The sequence below is a fragment of the Leptodactylus fuscus genome, chromosome 5, assembly GCF_031893055.1.
Source record: "Leptodactylus fuscus isolate aLepFus1 chromosome 5, aLepFus1.hap2, whole genome shotgun sequence".
NCBI classification, from domain to species: Eukaryota; Metazoa; Chordata; class Amphibia; order Anura; family Leptodactylidae; genus Leptodactylus; species Leptodactylus fuscus.
In genome coordinates, this window is record NC_134269.1 from 162,212,206 (window position 1) to 162,225,851 (window position 13,646).

At 42.8% G+C, this 13,646-nt stretch overlaps 1 protein-coding gene across 2 annotated transcripts in view; it reads left to right on the forward strand.

Annotated features, from left to right (window-relative positions):
* Positions 1–448: 448 nt before the first annotated feature.
* Positions 449–13,646, forward strand: part of TSPAN17 (tetraspanin 17) — a 42,589-nt gene continuing 29,391 nt past the window's right edge. For both annotated transcript variants that reach the window (XM_075274646.1, XM_075274645.1), the window contains exon 1: positions 449–772. In XM_075274646.1, coding sequence (XP_075130747.1) covers positions 686–772 — 87 coding nt within the window. In that variant the 5' untranslated portion in view covers positions 449–685. The remainder of the gene's footprint in view (positions 773–13,646) is intronic.

Below are 13,646 nucleotides of genomic sequence, written 5' to 3' on the forward strand. Positions count from 1 at the left end.
TTAGGATGGGTTATCACTATTTTTAGCATGGAAAACGCCTTTAAATTAAAAACATCTGGTTTACAGGTATAGAAAACGTGCTACTCATAAATGCAATAGAAATTGTGTGTATGTATATATAAAATACTCAAACATGCTGCAGATATAACCTTTTTCAGATGTATGGAATTATTTTTTTCCCACCAGTCATCGAGTATTTGTTATGTATGAGCAGACACTAACGCAGATGTGAACATAGCCTTAACCAGCCCTGTTTGCACCGTCTCCAAAAACAGCTGCAGTAGAAAGTGAGAGCCGGAAATGTGACTGAGCTTTTCCCCAACCAACCTGACGCTTTATATACCAACAGGTGCGACGCCTTCTACAGGCTGTAATACCTCCAGTGTGGCACACGGTGGCGCTGCCAAGCACAACAATGACAGCGCCGCCTCGCTGTGGGAGGAGCTGCGGAGCACTGCATCCAGCAGGACGAGGCAGTAGAGGCAGACATGGACATCCCGTGCCCGGGACTCCAGGAAGCGCTCTAACAATAGCCTGGTGCCCCGAGCTCCGTGCGCTCCCTGCAGCCTCCCAATGCCAGCGTTTAGCCCTCGGCCGCCATTCTACCTTCCCCTCCGCACCGCCAGCATCCCCTGCATTTGTGACTAGCGCTCCCCGTGCGTGATCCAGCTCGGCGGTACAAGCCATGTCTGGCAAACACCAGCATTTCAAGGGACCCGAAGTCAGCTGCTGCGTCAAGTATTTCTTGTTCGGCTTCAACATAGTGTTCTGGGTGAGTGTCCCGGCCGAGCCTCGGGGAGGGGGAGACGGAGGCTTTTGTTTGCTGCCTGAGGGGGTCATGTATTGTGAGGGGAGCGCTGGCCTTACTGCTGCACTTTCCATTGTTTGTCAATGAGCTGAGAGCAGCTCTATTAGCCGGCGGTGATGGGGTTAAGCCGGGCAGGATGGCCGCTTGTGTGGGTGGCAATGTTTTCCTTTCCCAGCCGTAAATCGATGCTGAGTGGGGCTGTGTATGCCTGGTGCCAGGCGATGACAGGGCGCTAGGAGACCCCCTTGTGTATGGTGGGAGGAGTGTGCACTGGGGTGAGGGGTCCCAGTGTTATGGGGGTGGGCGGCATTGTCTGTGTATTGTTTATTGTCCCCTGCTGGTCTCCAGGGCTTGTGGGCTACACATTGTGTGGCATAAGCCATGGCTAGAAGTCGGAATATTCTGTAAGCCAGAATTTGGGTGACTGACTTTGGGTGCAAGCGGGTCCAGATGTGTGTATAGGCAGCACTAATGTTATATATGGCGGCGAATATCTGCTGTCAAGGGGGTACCCCCCCTCTATAAAAAATATACTGTTGTATTTCTATGTTTTCCTATGTGCCAACCCTATGGAAGGCGCCCTGTCTGTGTATAACTGACAGGTTTACATTCTGTGGGTGGCTGCTGAACGCAGTACCCTGCTGTACAACTTACACGTGATACAAAACCTCTATGGCAAGATGGAAGAAAGAAAGCACAAACCTTCTAAATCAGATGCCCCATGCACAGTTACAGGGGTAGATAATCCGCCAGTAACCAAAGCCCAATAGTAATATGTAGCAGGTTGTCATTTAGTGGCATATCGGGTGGCACCCCCATATCCTGCACAACTGTGCGGTAGCCACATATCAGCTGCCTAGACCAGACGTGGTTATATATCCAGAAAGTGCAAATTTAAAGTATACACCTTCATATTGTGTGATGTCTTGTGAGAATGCTCAGGCAAACAATTGTGCCCATACCCTTTTTATTTTCTGCACTGCATCCTTTTTATACACATTACTGGTAAAAGATACAATTAACAAATATTTGATAATTTCTTTCTTCATCTCTAAACTTGTTTACTCTTGGAAATAAGCAACAACCATTTGGGCTATTATTGCCTCTGTGGATATAAGGCTTAAAGGAGCTATCCACTTTATAATAGGATGGCTTTTTTATATTAGATTTGTAGTGTTGTGACACTCAGAACCCCAGCAGATCAGCTGTGTTTGGAGAGAGCGGCTCCTGGTAATGCTTATATGCCAGGAGCCACGCTGCTCACTCACCATACAAACTGATTTGATGGCTTTAGATACTGCATGGCTTTCCTGTTAAAGTCTATGGCACACTGCAGTACCTAAAGCCGTCTGCTATTACTTTATATGACAAGTGAGTAGCGTGGCTCCTGACTTTTAAACACTACCTGGAGTCAGCTACGCTGTCCTGGTGCAGTTGACGTGTGGCAGCCCCGATGTCTGACCTCCACCGATCTATTATTGATACCTATTCTAAGGCTAGACAAGAGGTGACAATTGTTAATTGAAATAAAGAGATGTTCTTGTTAAAGCGACACTCGTGTTTTTCTTATTGGCTACACAAGTCAGTCATTGACGTACAGTAGATTAGAAATCTGTTTTTGCTGATGTTGTCACTCATGTCTATTTCCTCTTTCTGCAAAACACTACAAAGTTCATACTATGATGTCACCACAATGCCCGAAGGCTGCACCAACTGCTGCTGATGGCACTAGGGAAAGTAATGGGGGCATGGTGACCTGACTGAGAGGGAAAACAGATTGTGTAAGGGGGCAAGGAAGGAGCAGTGGAGGTATGTTCACAGAACAGACAGGGCAGAAGAACAGGGATAAGGATCAATTTGCAGTCAAATGGTAGTTGTCAATGACTGTAGAGAGCAGAGAGTGTCCTTCTGTTTGTACCACAAGCTATGACATGTGATCATGTGACTTATTGAAGTGGAAATCAAAATAAGAAAAGCTCCTGTGAGTAGTTGCTACAGTGGACACTGTAAGTACAAAAAAAAAATAAAAATCACAAGTGAAATCAAAGGAGTGCTCTTTTAAAGGGTTATTTCCATTTCATATTGTGACGGAATATTGTTAGGATGTGCCATCATTTTATGATCAGTTGGACTGTCCTCTGGTGCCCCCACTGAGTCTGAGAATAAAGGGGGTCCCTTCATAAGTTCAGTAGCCCCCTTTCTTCACAGGGCTGAGTGTGCTGAAAAGTTGGTCCCCATTTTGGCATATCTAACACTTTAACATGCAAATACTCTTTCTCCAGGAAACTACTTTATCAAACTTTAAATCCTCTAAAAAGCTTCTCAGATTGACGTCTTTGCCACAATTGTCCATTTGCCTGTATGCTGATGTCTCGTCGCCTGTATGCTGATGTCTCGTCGCCTGTATGCTGTCTGATGTCACTTCAGCAGCTGATGTCACTTCAGCAGCCGTTTGCATTGTAGACAATTGTGACATGACTACAGACAGGCCACTCTGCTGTTATCATTATGGCTGTGTGGGAATGGTGGGGAATTCTTAAACTAACTATATTGAGAATTTTCTTATCCCCAGAAAACCCCTTTGGTCCCATTAAGGCTGCTGATATCCGGAAGCTCTTATGTGTGCAGTTCAGATGTTCTGCTAGTATGAGAATAGCTTACAGGATAAATGGTTTCCATTGAAGCTGATAATATCCTGCGAGTTCCCATTGGACCCTTGCTGTTTACAAGGCCACAGAAGCTCATTTTATGATCTGAAGGTTCCCATCTTTATCCTTTTCGTTCCTTTCTCAAGGGTTAATTCATTACTTTAAGCCCGTGTTCCCTAAGCTGTGACAGCATGTGGCTTTCAAGGCTGTGTGCCCCAAGTGTTTGTGACACATTATGCCACAAAAAAGGTATAATGTGCCAATCTTTTCCATTGACTTTATTGTGGCTGTGTCCTTTTTTATGACTGGACATTTTAAAGGGCCGTCTTAAGTAAGACTTCCTATTTTTGTCTCTCAAAACAGATGTCCTAAAGATGCAAAATGGCCGTGAAAATTTTTTAGCTCCCCCAACCTCCCCAATGTTTGTCTACATGAGGTTTTACAGACTCGCCACACAAGATACTGCAGGGGGGTTCACATGTATTTCTGTACCTTGAATTGCTGATAATATATCCCATCCATCTCCTAAAAACTATCAACGTATTAGTGGTGATACAGGATAGGTCATTTAGAAAGATCTTTAGAATCTGTAGTCACCTATTCACAGGATAGGTATAAAAACTCTGCCACCCCACCAAACTCTGGAATCGGGGGTCCTGTGTGTGCAGTGGGAAGGTGTGTGAATGCCCAAGTATATCCATTGTGCTGCTTCAATCAGAGTTTATGGGACTGAGAAAGATGGCTCAACAATGTACTCCGCTGTCTTCATGAAATAAAGGATATTCTGATCTGAAAGTTCATTTACCTGTATTACTCCATTCTCAGGGGTTAATCCAGGCTGCTACTTTACTTGACAGTGTGGTGCTATATCCATGTACTCTGCTTAATCTTGATTATACCTTCTTTGGAGACCATACCCACTTTTCTTGTCACCAGGGCTGTGGAGTCGGAGCCGGAGTCGGAACCTGATAAAATCCAGGAGTCGGAGTCGCAACTGTGGCTTACCGACTCCACAGCCCTGCTTGTCACTTTCCAAATTTGTGAAAAGGGTCACACATTTTCTCACTTAAATGTTGCACCTCATCAATTGTGACATTTTAGTGGGGCAGTATACTTCAATGATTGCTGTAACCTAGCATGTGTTTTTATGGGCTTGGCCTGACCTCTACTGGCTCTTGACTCTGGAAAATTCTTGCATCTGTTTTTGCTGTGGCATGTGTGGCAGAAACGTCCAGCTTCTGTTTGCACACTGGTTTTGCTGTGTAGTGTGCCTGACTGTTTGCACACTGGTTTTTCTGTGTAGTGTGTGGCTACTGTTTGGGCATTGGTTTTGCTGTGTAGTGTGTGGCTACTGTTTGCACACTGGTTTTGCTGTGGGTCATCCCAATGATAAAGCCCCATTTAATAGGTCTAAGCACTGTGTGGCACCTTACTCAGATTCAGTAGTATTTGTGATGCTTAAATTGCAACCATAAAGGGCCGGGATCTTATTTTTCAGCACCCTGTCTGTAAAGTACTGCAGTAGAAAATGATGGAACTTGGGCTTTATTTAGACATCTTTTGTTTTTCGGATTTGCAGTGTCTGTTATAATCAGTGAACCCATTTATTTTAATGGCAGCATATAGACATCTGTTCTTTTTCCAAAAACCAATGCTCCATGGAAAAATAAAGTAGACCTGGTCCAGTTTGGTCCATTAATATTTATGGTGCTATGATCATCATGTGTATGGTATGTCTGCAAAATGCAGCTGAATTTGAACAAGGCCATAAAGCGTACATGTTTCTTTTCAGGCCCGGGTCACATCTGCGTTTGGGCCATTCCATTCCCTTATCCGCATGAAATATGCGGAGAGAAAAGTCCTACAAGCAGCACTTTTCTCTCCGCATTTTTTGTGCGGAAACAGAGCGGAAACCACACGGACCCCTTTATAGTCTATGGGGTTATAATTAGAGATGAGTGAGTACTATTCGAAACTCCTGTTTTTGAACTATTAATTTATGCTAAATTTGATGAAAACTCTGTTTTCATTTAAAGTGTAACTAAACTTTTGGATAACTTCTGATTTTCTGGCAGTTTTTTTAAATAAATTTTGTAATATACTACTTATTAACACATTTTGCTTTCTTTCTGTGAGATCCTGTATTTTTTCACTGGTGACTGCTGTGTGCGAGCCGTCTGCCATAATTGAATGGCATGGGTGGCACACGGATGTCATCGGCTGTGGCTTTAGGGCCAACAAGTATGGATACAACCGGACACAAATAGGACCTGTCCTGAGTCTCACGGCACGGGCTGTCTGCCCATGTGTTACCGTGGCAATCTTCATCATGTCCATGGCCCCATACAGATGAATGAGTCAGAGCTCTACCCAGGAAAAACCCAGATGGCAAACTGAGCTAAAACACAGTCGTGTGCATGGGCCCTAAGGGTGCAGAGATATCACTGGTTGACAATAGTTAGGATTGGAATATGTATAGCTGCATACCAATATCCCAGTCCCTACCATGTTTTCAACAAGTGATATCTCTGGAAAACATACAGGTAGAACTGCATCCTCTTTCATATGTCACCAAGAGCAAGTCTCTGTTTTATAATGCCTGAGATATAGACATTTAGGGTCAGTTCACACGTGAAAACCGCCTAGCTTATTTGTGCGAGGTAAAAAACCTCGAGGAGTTTTTTTGACGCTGTTTTTTGCATTCCACGCGGTTTTTGACGCGGTTTTCGCTAGCGGTTTTCGCTAGGGTTTTTTTTTTCCTATATGTGCTATAGAAACTGCAGGCGAAAACCGCGCGGTTTTTTGCAAAAAAACGCGCGGTTTTTTGTGCAAAAAACCGCGCGGTTTTTTACCGCGCGGTTTTCGCCTCCCATTCACTTCTATGCAATTCTTCAGGCGTTTTCCGCCTGAAGAAAGGTCATGTCGCTTCTTCAGGCGGAAAACGCTAGGAGGAAAAAAAAAGCTAGTGGTCTACATAGACCACCATGTTAAAGGAGAGGTTTTTGAAGCGAATTCCGCTGTCAAAAACCTCCCCTTTGCCCACGTGTGAACTAGCCCTTAGGCTAAGGCCCCATGGGATGATATGTTGCGCTAAAGCGTGGTGGGAACGCATCGCGGTTTTTCCCGCGGCGCTTTGAACAGAAACTTCATGGAGTTTTCCTCCGCAGACTTTCTGTTACAATTATATCTATGGGAAAGCTGCCGGCGTTTCCGTAGATATAATTGACGTGCTGCAATTTCCAAAACCGTGCCTGTTTTGGAAGTCGCAGTGAGGCTGTGCTGTGGTTTTAAACGCAAAGTGGGCATGGGATTCGCATGAATCCCATCCACTTTGCAGCGCTGTGATATTTCACATGGCGTTTCTGTCCGCAGGGCCCTGGCCTTAAAGTGACCCTTCCAAACCCTCTTCTTTTCTCTTCACTTCACACTGTCCCATACTCTACACACTAGGAGATTATTTCTCGTTTGCCCCTTTTTTGGCCATATTTTATTTGTACAAATTTTTTCTTTTTTTTTTCTTTTATAAACAAGTCTTACTGTGTTGTCTGTTTCTGTAAGTGTTGTGCACATCTGTTAGCTTATAAAGTTGTATCTAAACTTTGTGCTCTTAGCCGCTTTTTAATGGTGGCCGACCTGGCTCCCCCCCCTTTTTTAAACAGTGCAAGTCATGAATACAGCGTGAGAAGGATCTCTGTTAGTGTGGAGTGAATAGTATTCGATCGAATACCTCGCCCGCATAGGAATGCGTGTAATCGGCTGAACAAAAAGGGGTTAAATGCACGATCAAATACTATTCGCTCCACACTAATCTCTGTTTAGGTCACGTCCCCCCCCCCCCCAAAAAAAAAAAAAAAAAAAAAGTGGCGAAGGCAGCATAACTTCTGGGGGAAAAAATGTGCAATTGCTTCATAAGTGAAGCACAGGACAGAAAACATACACAAAAAAGTGCAAATATCTTAATAGACGTGCTCCAATGAGGAGCAGGGTACAGCCTGGGGAAGAGTGAGACAATGCAGGAGATCACAGAAAATTTGTTAATAAAGTATATTACAACATTTATCAATAACACAGATACTGCCAGAAGTCAAAAGTTGTCCGAAGGTTTATTTATACTGTAAGGGTAGTCACTTTTCAATGTGGATTTTCGGCACAGAAAACCTATCTGATAATTGTCAGGTATGTTCATGTGAGCTTCCCCTTCTGCTTTATTCTAGGGTTGTACAACAGACACCATGTACTACAGGTTGGAAACCTTATGTGGTTGTCGTGAAACTTTCCATTCTAATGAAATTTTATGTGTAAAAACTACCCCATACTGGAAGATAATATGAGTAATAATATTAATAATCATCCCTACTTCCCCCTATTGATAACCACTGTTGTGGACTGACCAAGTGATGGTATTAACCCTTTGACTGGTGAAGGCCCTGCTTCCTAGTGAATTGATAAGGGTGTCCAGACCTTTGTTTTTGTTCCTGTAAAACACTGGTTAACTGATGAGTGAAGAAGTTAAGCTCTGTGGAGAATGAGGCTTTCTTGGAGCGCTCCATCCCCCTCTCGTGTCACCGGCTTCCATGGTAATGTCACCCCTGTTACCACTAAGAATGCCAGTCTCAGACCCTGCTTTCTTTGTATGTGCAAAAAGTAATTTTACTACCTAGCATTCCTATGGTTATCGAATGGCATGTGTCATTTTAGTCATATTGTGTGGTGAATTGAAGCCATTCAGTCAGTCTTGCTCTGATTATAGGTACGGAACGTATAATTTTGTAAATGGCTACTGTAGTTTGTGCTACAAAATATCTCTCCGCAGATTTGTAATGTCTGCTTGTGAAACAGTGGTCTACGGAGCGCTGTTAGCTGGGTGTTCCAAACATCACAATAGCCAGTTTTAGTGCCGGAGAAGGACGCGCTACGCTGAAATGAAATGGTTGTGGACAGAATTAATTGTTGGCTATTGATAACAATGCTGCCAGTCCAGAATATGTCTCCAGGTTGTCTTACTCCCCTGTTCAGTAAGTGACTTTTATAAGAAGATAAATATAAATGTACCCTTTGTGAAGGATATCGCCCTACCAAGCCATTTGGCCCACCTGCGATCACCCTTCTTTCTTACTTTCAACTCTCCCCCCTTCCCCCGGTGATTTGCCTGGCTGTACAGGATAATACAAAACGAGTTTTATAAATTTTAGATATTTATTAACCCGAGTGGGTCGGTACTAGCCTCTAACATATGCAGGAATACATATCCGTGGTGGTCACACTTGCGCCTGGTGTCCGCCCTGTGCCGTTCCACTGGGTTTCCATCCCCAGCCCCAAGGAACTGGACAGAGGACGGCTTCCTGTTGGTTAGCTTTAGAACCCATTCATTAAAAACCCATCATCCTGCATGTCTGACCAAAAAAACAACAATTTTCTCTGTGGAGATGCTGCAGGCAGACACCGGTGGTTACCTTTAAAAACCCATTCAAATGAATGGGTTCAAAAGCTAACTGCTGGGAAGCCGTCCCCTCTCCAGTTTCTTGGGGCTGAGGATGGAAACCCGGAGGAATGGCATAGGGTGAACACCGAGCCCTCTTAGTTGTTCTCATCCTCCTCCAGACCAGAACTGACAGCCGATGCTACTGTGAACCTGATGTCACTAGATAGTTTTATAAAGGGCAATGTTTTTGCTCAAACTATTCAACCAATCTACAGGTCTAGGTAGAAGTGCCAAATCTGTCACTCGGCGTGAGCCACTGGGCTTTGTTCGGCATATCTTCACAATGCCTGGTCTAGCTTCCAGTAGTTTTAATATGAGACAGTAATATTAAACCTCTCCCTGTGTGTATATTCAGCCATCTGATTTATTAAGTGCTCCAAGCAAAAACTGTCTGCAGCTTTTTAATTAAAAAAAAAAAAAAAAAAATCAAGCAAAATGCAGTTTAATACTGTGTGTGATGGTGCCCTAGGGGAGAGCACATGGCCACTGTCTCTATTCATTCACCACCACCATAGCTGTTGCTTCACGGCAGTGATGGTGCAGGTAACAAAATATGTATGAAAGAAAAAGCAGGAAGGAGGGAGAAAACTAGTCAGTGCGATCATTTTGCATCAGTCTCTCAGCAACTTTAGCCATGAATGCTGTTTGCACAGAGGCTCCTTCACTGTGCTCAAAACCCCGACCTACATTGTATGGAATATTCAATAAACAGCCGCTGATCACCTGAACATATGTGAATGTGTCCTCATCGCTAACAAAATTTATCCTGTAAGATCTGCTATTTAGTCCATGGAAATGGCTGACTCCATAGTAGAAACTTGCTGGACACCAGAACATTTAATATAGGATCTGTTGATCTTTGGCAGGCTCCATTGTCCAATATGTAACTCCGTTGTCCAACCCGTGGCCCAGGATGGCCATGAATGTGACCCAAAACAAAACTGTAGCTACCAGTCTTCATAACAATGGGGTGGGTGTAACTCTTCAGGGCCTTGTGCCTGGATGGGAAATGTACGCAAACTCATAGCTGCCTTACGTTTTCCACATCATTTGATGTGGAAAATGATAAATCTGATGGGGCCTTCAGCCTCTGCCTGCCCTCACTATGCCCCCTTTTTGTCAAAGTGGCGAGGATGGTGTGGAAATGAAAAAAAAACTGCAGGTTTTTTTTTTTTTTTTTTTTTTTTTTTTTGCCAATAACCCTCAATTGCACAAAAATTTGCAACTTTTTATGTCTCATCAATGTTGAAAAATTAAAATCCGTTTCTTTTTTTTTTTCTCATGCTCTCTCTTTTCTGTTAAACATGATGTGGATGGTTATTTAAGATTGTATTGCAGTGTTGTGTAAGATTGCGACAGCACATGTATGTATATGTGAAGCCATCTTCATGTGTACAGATTTATAGCGATGTGCGGCTTCTGCCGTGTCTTCCAAGCCCAGACAGTAGAACAGGCATTGCATGTGTGCAGTGTTTGGTTTCCTTATGAAGGATACTTCCACACCTTTCGTTTGCTTTTGTTTGTGTTCTTATTGCGTGGCCCAAAACAACTCCTCTTCTTCTAATGTGGGAAAAGGTGGACACCCCTGATGTGTAACACATCCGCTGCCCCGAGCCTTACATGACCAACATGGCTTCCTATCAGTTATCTTACCACTATATGGAAATAGAGATGAACTGGTTTGATCAAAATTTGTACTAGTAATATGGGAAGAAATGCAGATTCTAAGAAGAAGAAACAAACACAATCTTATAATTACACAAGGCTGAAATAATATAAATATTAGGGCTCATTGTAGAGAGAACCTCTATGCAGATCTAATCTGTCCCCTACAATACCCCCAACTGATGCCATACAAATTGGACGTCATTGAAGCGTATACAGATCATAAAGTCGCCTTTTTCCATTGCTTTGCACCTTTTGGTTTCCTCTGCTGTTTTTCCTGCTTTTGTTCAGTAGAAATGTTTGGTTTCGGGAGTTCATCCTGACTGCTGTACACAGGATGCCTGTCATAAGAAAAACACCTCTGTATTACATTGGACAGTGTCCGCTCTTGTCCTTTATTACTTGATTTCATGTGTACGGCTTATTGTGTGTACAGGCGCTATGTCATATGTGGGTTGTTAATGCAGACTTCTTAGTAGGGCTATTTCTAAAAACCTTCTAGTATGTCCGCCTTACCAGCCATGTGTTCCAGCTCCTGGATATCCTAAAAATGAAGTCACTTAGGCTAAGTTCACACCTGCAATGGGCTGTTCAAAAGTCCTCAGTGCAAGACTTTGCTCTGCGCTGATATTCTGAGAACCTAATCTTAGCGAATAGTCCGATTTATACCATGTCCTACTGTTTTGTGTCTGCACCTCCTCACATTACCTATTTGTATTTGTGTGGGGACGGGGATTTACCCACATTCTGCTAAGTTGGAAAATGAGACAAAAAACAAAAGCCTGAAGAAGTGTGTATAGCACACGAAACGGTCGCACTATTTTAAGTGGAAGAAATAAAGGTTTTCCTGTTTTTATGACACTGGTGTACCTGTATTGAAACATCCATCAGTATAAGGACTAATCTGGATTGGAACACCAATCAGTATTTTGAATAGCACACATTACATACACTTGAGAAAGGGCGCTGATGCCCGAAACGCGTTGTTTCTTCTACCGAAATAAGTCTTTTTATTATCCATCAACTGAGCGCGGTGATCCTCTCTGTAATCTGGTCCTCTTCCAATATTCAAAGTTGGAAAATGAGGCTTTGCAACTTTTTGTGCGTATTTTAGTAAAGTATAACAATATTTGTCACTTGTTAAAAACAGGTGGGAAAGTAGATGTGGTTAGCCTGTTGCATTAATGTATAAAGAGTCTTTTTTGCATGTTTAACCCTTTCCTGATCATAAACCTATGTGATCTGTTTTTTTTTTTTTTTTTTAAAAAAAAAAAAGACCAGGAGGATCACACTTTTTAAAATACCGCCAAGATCATGATGTTAACCCTTTACAGCTGGTGAAAATGCTGTTTGGAATGGAGATCTGAAGGTCTTAAACGTGCAGATGTAAATTCCCGGCAGGAACTTTAGATCTGCAAGGACTATCCTCTTGTTCTTGGAAACCTTTTGCAATGTAATATCTCTCTGAGCCTAACCAGGATGTTTATTGGTGCTGTGACCAAGACATTTACCAGCATCCAGATTGCAGCCGCAAAAGAGCCGCACCAAACATTTACCAACGTATACTCAATATAATATAATATAATCCTCAATCTAACTTACATTTGACACTGTTACTGTCCATACTTGATCTTTATAGAGTAAAATCCGCTGACTGCCTGTCTATTTATGTACGTTACACACATTTTGTTTGCAGGAAGGGGTTGCTTGGGCAAACTGGTTGCAAATTTTAATTTTTGTGCAATTTTTGCTTGCAATTTTTTTTGCTGAAAAGTTGCAAGAAAGTCTCATGTATGAAATATTAAGCTGTGTTTTTATACACAGTCTACTGTACCCTCTAAAAAAAAGAAAAATGCAGATTTCGGTATCACTGGTGTACAGAATATATTTTTAACATTAGTTGATGACAGCAAAATATTGTTTTTCAAGCTCTTGTCGATGCTTGCTGTATATATAAATTTTCCACACCTTAGTCTGAGTTTTAGGAAAACACTAATATAATGTATTTCTCATTCACTAGTAAATCCAGCTAAATAAATAAAAACAAGTCTCATCCAGGCACTAGTTGTCTGCGTCTTGTTCGGGCTTGTTTTGGCTGGAATAGGTAACAATCTTACGCCAATGGTCAACAACAGCAGATTCGGATAAATAACAATGAGGAACAGGTGGTCGGCTCAGTAGAATTGTCCTCACTTGATCTCTTGTTTCCCCTGGCCTCTGTTATTGAGCTAAGTGGCCTACTAAAATAAATCTATGGCCATCCGCAAGCCATGCATCATGTTTTGATACGGTATATGTAATATTCACTTGCATAACAAAGCCACAAAGATATAGCTTTATTTTCTATGATTCATTTACTATGTAATTCATTCAACTGTAAAATCTGTGAGCCCGGGGGGCGCAGTCCCTGTACTTTGCACGGAGGATCTGTCTGTAACCTTTAAAGCACTACACTAGTCATAAGTTATTGAGAAAGTGGAGAATGCCAAAGCTGAAGCCAAAGAGGAGGAGTTCTATCATTAGAAACCCTTTTTACAATAAATACTCATAGGAATAGCCTTAAGAAAGACTATTCCTCTCTTACCTTTATTGTTCTGATGCGCTCTGCCGTTCCTGAGGAATTTCTTCCTTATGCAAATGAGTTTTCTCGCAGCACTTCCGTTGGCCATTCCCGGAATCCGCAGGAAGATAGAGTGTGAATGTACGGCTACCTTAAAAGAAGAAGGCAGGAGCTCTTATAAACTGCTTTTGCCTTCTTTTTTGGGACCCTAGTTGTTTCTGACAGCCAGGAACCTGGCCTGCTTCTGCTAAACCATAAATGGAAAATGGATGGCATTCGATTTATCCGGTTAAAGGACATTGCCCATGACCTCATTATGAAGTGATGGCGTAATGATGTTACGAAGTTCTGGCATCACTTTCTGATGGTGTGGTGGGAGTGCAGTCCCGCTTTAGTGCTGCCATCTGTACTTTCTCTCCCCTGCATGGTGGCCGCCGACTGGTAGACCGCAGGACCTTTATGTAAATGATCAGTTCATATTGG